This window comes from Dendroctonus ponderosae, unplaced genomic scaffold (genome assembly GCF_020466585.1).
Source record: "Dendroctonus ponderosae isolate FM_Combo_2020 unplaced genomic scaffold, Dpon_F_20191213v2 Dpon_F_20191213_7, whole genome shotgun sequence".
NCBI lineage: Eukaryota > Metazoa > Arthropoda > Insecta > Coleoptera > Curculionidae > Dendroctonus > Dendroctonus ponderosae.
The window spans coordinates 3,936,190-3,943,532 of record NW_026018916.1 but is presented as its reverse complement, the minus strand read 5'-3'; the positions used below and the strand labels follow the sequence as shown (position 1 = coordinate 3,943,532).

General features: G+C 38.9%; 2 protein-coding genes across 2 annotated transcripts in view; one reads left to right on the top strand and one right to left on the bottom strand.

Annotated features, from left to right (window-relative positions):
* Nucleotides 1-195: 195 nt before the first annotated feature.
* LOC125505232 (putative inorganic phosphate cotransporter) lies at nucleotides 196-3,619 on the bottom strand. Its single transcript, XM_048668700.1, has 5 exons — nucleotides 3,396-3,619; nucleotides 3,050-3,304; nucleotides 2,749-2,836; nucleotides 542-762; nucleotides 196-420 (listed from the first exon to the last, which is right to left on the bottom strand). Exons 1-5 carry the CDS (start codon nucleotides 3,552-3,554, stop codon nucleotides 211-213), a joined length of 933 nt encoding a protein of 310 aa, XP_048524657.1. The 5' UTR covers nucleotides 3,555-3,619; the 3' UTR covers nucleotides 196-210.
* Nucleotides 1,916-7,343, top strand: part of LOC109546254 (venom allergen 3) — an 18,571-nt gene continuing 13,143 nt past the window's right edge. The window contains exon 1 of the mRNA XM_019917152.2: nucleotides 1,916-2,459. Coding sequence (XP_019772711.1) covers nucleotides 2,446-2,459 — 14 coding nt within the window. The 5' untranslated portion in view covers nucleotides 1,916-2,445. The remainder of the gene's footprint in view (nucleotides 2,460-7,343) is intronic.

Below are 7,343 nucleotides of genomic sequence, written 5' to 3'. Positions count from 1 at the left end.
AGAATGATGTACAAATGAGCGTTCTTGCTCACTTTGCCTCCGAGAAATGAGCAAAAAGGGGACGGAAAACACGAAATTTTACAATAATCTTACGCCACTCTTGCACAAAACGACAATAATTTTTCTAATTTCATAGACAACAGAAGACTCTATTTTTTCTACATAACCCGACCCTTGAATTTAAAACTGGATCCGCCCCTGGGTAGAGCATTAAATTGAGCACTTTCCAAAATTTTTTCGAATTTTTGTCGAGTCCATTATACTTACATCTTTAATACTGAAGTGGAGAACTTGCTTCATATAAGTGGGCAGTTCGGTCATCAGGGTCTCGTAGCCGTAATTGTAGCCCATATGGGCCAAAAGAATGGCCCAGAAAGGTAAGGACTTTGCTATATCCAGCCATGGAGTCGGTGGAGTCTTCTGGAAAAGTAAAATACTGTTTTACAGCAAACTGAAAAACATGCGCCTTTGAAAAAGTCTTCCAAACGGTTCCAGTGTTTTAAACACTCTTAACAGCCATTACGTTATAAAGTGTGCTTACAGTGTTTCCCACGATAGTGCCCAAAGACTTCTGGATATATTCTCTTTCAACCGGATCCATGGTAAGATGGGATTCGGGATCTTCTTTGACGAAGATCAGGAAGGTGATGCACCATACGGTGCCAACAGCTCCAAAAACGTAAAAGATTGCAGGCCAGCCCCATTGTGAGACCGAAAGGAGCCCACTAAGAGGCAGGGAGATGACAGTACCCAATTGCGCTCCTGTGAATAGAAACAAGTCTCTATAGTAGAATAGTTAAAGCGTTCGCTATAGTTAAGTCGCCTCTATTGCTTATCAATGATAATGAAGAACCCAAAAACAGATGCGCACTCATTCTTCAAAGTGAATTGGAGGATTTTTCAAATAAAACGATGTTCCTTCGATACTAGATTAGTCATGTTGCCCTTGAATACTCCAGGAAATTGGATGGATGAGCGCAATTAAATTGTTTACTGATCCGTTAATAAACACTATTCGTAATCGTGAAAGCGCAAAGTCACTTATCGACTTGCAAAATCACCAGAACAACATGTTGTGCCGCATGCGGCTCGCTTGAATCCCAAACGGTCGCTTTGGGCAGTTTGGCAGCACAAAGCGAGATTCTTGAATTGCCTCAAAAATCAAACTAGTTCAGTGTAAGCAATGCAACCGATTGACGTTCATTAGTTATCTGGGAACTTGAACTTTAACATACAGATAAAAATGTAATGTACATGGCAATTAGGAGACTCGTGGTTGATATTTTTGTGTTACATAAAGTAAAAAAATCATGTAATTGTGAAACTTCTTAGTGTAATAAATGAAGGATTTTTTGGACTTTTAGGCCTCTGATTTGCTAATTTAGTTTCAACGCGTTCAGATGCAGAGATTAGGAGATTATTTGCACAGAGTTTTTCCTATGGAAAAATGCGTTTTTGAGAGCAAGGCTGCAGGTCTTACCAAGTGAACCAATTAAATAATAAACCGTCCTTATCAATACGTGTTCCCACAATAAACCGTTTTATTAACGTTCAACATCGATCGCTTGCGCAGTTCAAGTAAGTTCAAATTTACAAAGTCCTAATCTCTTAAGTTACAACCAATAAGAATTTCCTGATAAATGCTTTGTGTACGGAGATGGGCGAATGTAAATAGGGATTTGTGTGGATTTCGTTATGTGTTTGTGCTTATTTGTAATATCCTGCGATAAGATTAACAACAACAGAACGTGGAGGAAAACACCCATTTTTATCTTCGACACTAAGTAATCAATTGAAACGTCCAGATCTATCAGACCCTCTCATTCCCCCTAATGGCAAAACCTGTAGCAGCTTCCAATTACCAAGACTTTGTTTCTTTCGCATTTAACGGTTTGACTTCGAAACGGTTGGGTTTTTGCCACACTTGGAAATTCTTGAGTTTTCAGTTGTTCACACTAGCGTTTATTGTGCACAAAATCCTACCACCGATTCCTGGAGTGAAAACATATCCAGGTGTATTGCATTCTCTTCTATCCTCCCATTCCTCTTCATTATCTCTGCTTTTTTCGCTTGGTTTCCACCTGAGAACTTGCTTAGGGATTCGCTTTTGGTCCATCCGCTCAACATGTCCATTCCATACTAGCTGTTGATTGGACATTCTAATCCAATTTACCCTCAACTTTGGTGCCTTTTACATCAAAAAATCATCCGATTTTCGATGAGACAAATTAGGTTTAATCATCGCGCTTGCTCCGCAGGAATCTGTGCGCTAACATTTCGTGCAAATATTTTACAAACTCTTTATATTATTGTAAGTGAGTTCATCCACCCAACGGAACACAAAGAGTGTTTCTCCAGAATCAACAAACAATTCAAATGTAAAGTGACTGTGTTGATGTGTGATGAGTTGTTTAAAACGTTTGAAAGTCAGACCATCAGTTTGAAATGCAACAATTAAGGTAATTGGGAGCTTCTATGCAGGAATTATGCCTTGTTCACTCAGGAGATAATGAGCGAAATGTGTTCGAAATGGCTATAATCAAAGAGCACGTTTAATGCGGCATGATCATCAAAGTTGGACAGAATTTTGCATTCCGCATCAGTGCGCCCTACAGTCGGATGTACTGATTACCGGCATTTGATGCAAAGTGAGGGAATGCGTTGGTGTTGCTGATTTCAATCAAGGCCTTTGATCATAGCCATATACGTGTATGCAAAAATATCTCAAAATCAACTAGTAAATAGTACCTGCGTATACGAACGAACCCATGCGGCTCCTCTCGTTAGGGGGGATCCACTTTGCAAGTAAAGCGTGGCTGCACGGAACAATCGGACCCTGCCCGGGAATAGTAACAATTCAAAAACCGGCGTTTTCAGGAAGAAAACCCTGCCTTGTCACGAAAAAAGCAGTTGAATTCAATTGGAATGTTCTCTGGACAAAGCAGCGTCTTTTTCCTCACCAATCACCTTTTCAGGATCTGATTGCGTCTTTACAATAATTCAAATAAAATCGACTCGTAAAGGCACCATCATCAATCAACGTACTTACCTCGCCTAATCCTTGTATAAATCTCACAGTTAGCAGCCATCCGAGGCCCATTTCGGCCGCAATGGGCACGAGCAGACCAAACACCGAGTTGATCAGCATCCCGATGCCCAAAAAGCGGATATTCCCATATTTTTTGCCCAAAATTCCTGCTGGGATTTGCGTCAAAACGTATCCGTAGAAAAATGCGGACAGAACGTAGGCTTGTATATCGGTTTGCCACACGAATTGACCGTCAGCTTCAGGTGATGTTAACGACTGAAGCAAAAGAAGCACGCTGTATCCCATTTCTCTTCCACACATCTTCTTGGTATAGTAAAGTGAAACCACGTGAGAAAAGGAAACTTACAGAATTCTTGTCAATAGTTACGCCGCATTCAGACACAGCTACATTGTCTGTTGCGGCGGCGTCATCAATGGCAATAGCTGTGTGGTTCACCATAGCTACAATAGCTACGGACATGTTGGTCCTCATAACATAGGCATTGGCCATGCCAAGAGACAGCATTAAAGTGACGAAGTGTCTTGTCCCGAACCAGCCTGGAAAAAAAAACTAAGTGTTAAAGACGCTTCAGTAAATGGGACAATTTGTGAAAGTCTAACGCTCTTTGTAGCTTCAGAACCTTAGAAGAATCCTTCAACTTAAATGGAAGAAAAAACACCTGCCAACTAAACTGAAGCTTTCTCTATTGATTGCTGATGTCTCATTTGGTTGCTCAGAAATTGCCATTTAGAAAAGCCTGGTGCACTAACTGAAATCGGCGTTTAAATCCCGCAAAGTTAAACAATTAATTATGAATAAACCATTTACTGAAATGAAGCAAAAATCACACGTCAATTAAACTGAAGCTTCTTCTATCGATTTTTGCTTTACCCGTTCCGATGTCGCAATCGTTTGCTCAGAAATGGCATTGAGAAGAGCCTGGTGCAAAAACGAAAAACCGCGCGGAATTTTTGTGAATTTTAATAACCAATCAGGAAGAAACCTGACACTCGAATGGAACTAAAATTACACCCCAAATAAACTGAAGCTTGCTCTATCGATTGTTATTATCCGTATTCCGATGTCTCAACTGGCTGCTCAGAAATTAAATTTCGAAGAGCATGGTGCAAATACATAAAATCGCGTATGAACCTCGTAAATTTTAACAATATATGAAGAAACCATTTAGTTGAATGGAAGAAAAACCAGAACTTAAGTCGCCTAAACTCTTCCTCTGTCGACTACTAGTACACACTTTCTGATGTCTCAATTGGTTGCTCAGAAATTACATTTAGAAAAGCATGGTGCGCAAACGGCAAAAAGCGTATAAATTTCGTAAAGTTTAACAATTTATTTAAAAAAAACCGTTTAATCAAATGGAACGAAAATCACATCCCAAGTCAACTGATGCTTCGTCTATCAAATTCCAGTACAATTTCCAATGTCTCAATAGTGTGCGAAGAAATAACACTTAGAAGAGTAATACTTGTCAAGTGTAATAAATAATCACGAAGAAACCTTGTAGGTACTCCAATGGAACTAAAATTCAATCTCAAGTAATTTGAAGCTTTATCTTAATTTCTGATACCCGCATTCTGAGTTCTCATTTGGCTGCTCAAAAATGACATTTAGAAGAAGATCATGGTGCAAAGACAAAAAACCGCGTTTAAACCTTGCAAAGTTTAACAATAATTTTGAAAGAACTGATTACTCGAATAAACCTTAAATCGCACCCCAAGTAAACTGAAGCGTCTACTATCGATTTCTGATATCGGCATTCCGGTGTCTCACTAGTCTGCTCTGAAAATTAAATTTAGAAGAGCATGGTGCAACAAGAAAAAACAGCCCTTAAACCGTGTAAAGTTCAATAATTAACAATAAATGAACTATTTGCTCAAATCAAACCAGAAATGCGTCCCAGATAAACTGAAGCATCCTCTATCGATCACTAAGGCCGGCATTCCGATGTCTCAATTGGTTGCTCAGAAATGGCACTTAGAAGAGCAAGGTACAAAAACAAAAAACAGCGCTTAAACGGTGCAAAGTTAAACAATTAATTGTGAAAGAACTGTTTACTCGGAAGAATCCAAATTCGCATCCCAAGTAAACTGAAGCTTTTGCTCTATCGATTTCTGATGTCGGCGTTTGGTACTTGCGAAACGTTCGGACGAAGTAAATTCAGAAATCACAGTCGAAAAATAAACTTCAAACATTGTGCTTTCCCTTGAAATTGAACATTTTTAATAATGAGGCGCTAAAACCAATAATCAATTAACACTTAGTTTGGAGTTCAAGCAAATTGTGCACCATTAGAAGACAGACGTCGTAGTTTATCAAGGAAAGCAAGGTTCAAAACGGTCTCGAAATAATGATTATTGTAAACTTGGAGCGCAAAACCGTGATCTATTGAACAACAAAACGTTCGGATCACGTGTATTGTGCAACCGAATTTTCAATCATGTTTATTAATGAATGCAATGTTTATCCACAACTTATGATAATTGGGAACAAAATAATTTGCATACTGAATTCGGCTTTAGATGAGGAACGGAATGCTCAAATCGTTCACTTTCGTTCAAAATAGACACGAGTGTCTACACGTTTAGCGCGATAATTTTTATGCAACTAAGCGGTTCATCCAACGTCTAAAAAAATGCTTCGTGCCAACCGATTTACGGAAATAGAGCGAGGCAAATGAGTGCATCGGGTTGGGCAGAAAGTGAAAATAACTCAAACAAAAAACTGACGATCTGAGGTTGTTTTTTTGGAGCATTTAATCACCGTGGTGAACGACGGGAAAGTGAAAATATTTTTCTAATTTTAATTGCTTGGAAATTTAAGAAAAGGCAGAAATTTAAAAATGTTTGAATCAACCAGAAGTGGATGCTCCAAAACCAATTAGAAAAAAGGTTCATTATTTTGAAACAATAAAGACCCGATAGTGAATGCAAGGCGCGAAATGATCAGAAAGGGCATAAGGTCGGCAAAAAGAGCCCGAAAAATGAGGACAAGAAGGTTTACAAGTACACATTTATAATGGAGATGAAGACACGATCGAGACTAAATGAGAGGATGAAACACTCCTACATAAGAAAGGCGAAGGTTACTGGAACGTTATGAAGTCCAACCAAAGACCTTAAGAGGTCGAACCAAAGGGGGGAAAGAACCAAAACAAGAGGAAAAATGATCGCATTGTTCGCCGATGAGGAAACAGTTTTAGCGGGTAAATAATTGGGCTGGAAATATCATCAACATATTTCAGAATGCTGGAACAGCTCTGGACCTCTGTAGGCTGCATTTTCCAAATCTGATCGTCAACAAAATTCTAATACAATAAACGCATTGAACTGACTTACAGTCGGCAATTGAATTGGAAAAGTGCCTACAAACGGGCTAAAATTAAAATGGTCATTTGGCAAGTGAGTTTTGTTTCGGATGTTTCCAATTTTCCTCCAAAAATTTCGAGTTTTTTGCGCTGCCTCGCAACTATGTCAAAGGTTTACCTTGTGGGGCGTGATTGATGGACAATGTTACCTCTATTGCACAATATTCCAGCTCAGGGTATTATTAGAGTGTCAGCATAATTTTTGTTTTAGTCGTGCAGGTATGCATGTAATTATTTGTCATATCACTTGTCATCCTCGTCAATTACACGCGCTTAACGAGATTATTCCATTTTTATCCGATTTGGAAATGCGTCAGCCTAATGACTCTATTCGGTAATCCTTTGAGCACACTTTTGTTACCCCTCAATGAACAATTGCGTCTGAATTTCCCAGCTTTTTGGGTGCGTTTTTCTCCGAATCTTTTAACGTGGTAATCAATCGGTTTGCTTTGATTTTGAGTAGTTTATTCAGCAATTCTGTGCGAATTGTTCTTTGATGAGCTCATCAGAGTCAAGTGGCATAAATAACACGCTCAAAAATTGATAACACTCGTATCAGTAATCACGCATGCAGAAACCAGAAAACGTGAGCGTGTTTAAGTCGGCACATGTCCAGTTTACTTGTTTCAATTAGACTGGATATATTTCATTTATTTCATTTAAAGACAATTGGTTGGTCATTGTCGGCATTAATTTTCTGCTTTTTGACTCATTGATTTCCTGCGTCAAATCAGCTCTAGACTACGCAGGAAGCATCTTCAAGGAAAAGGAACTTGAAGCGTTTTTGTTGGAACTCGCGGTGTTTTATACTACATGATTTATAGAGAACAGATAATCGAGGAAAAATGTGACAAACTCCCCAATTAGGGCAGGTTTAGATGAACTTTTGCTCTAATAAATGGCACTGATATCAACTTGTTTGTAGTTTT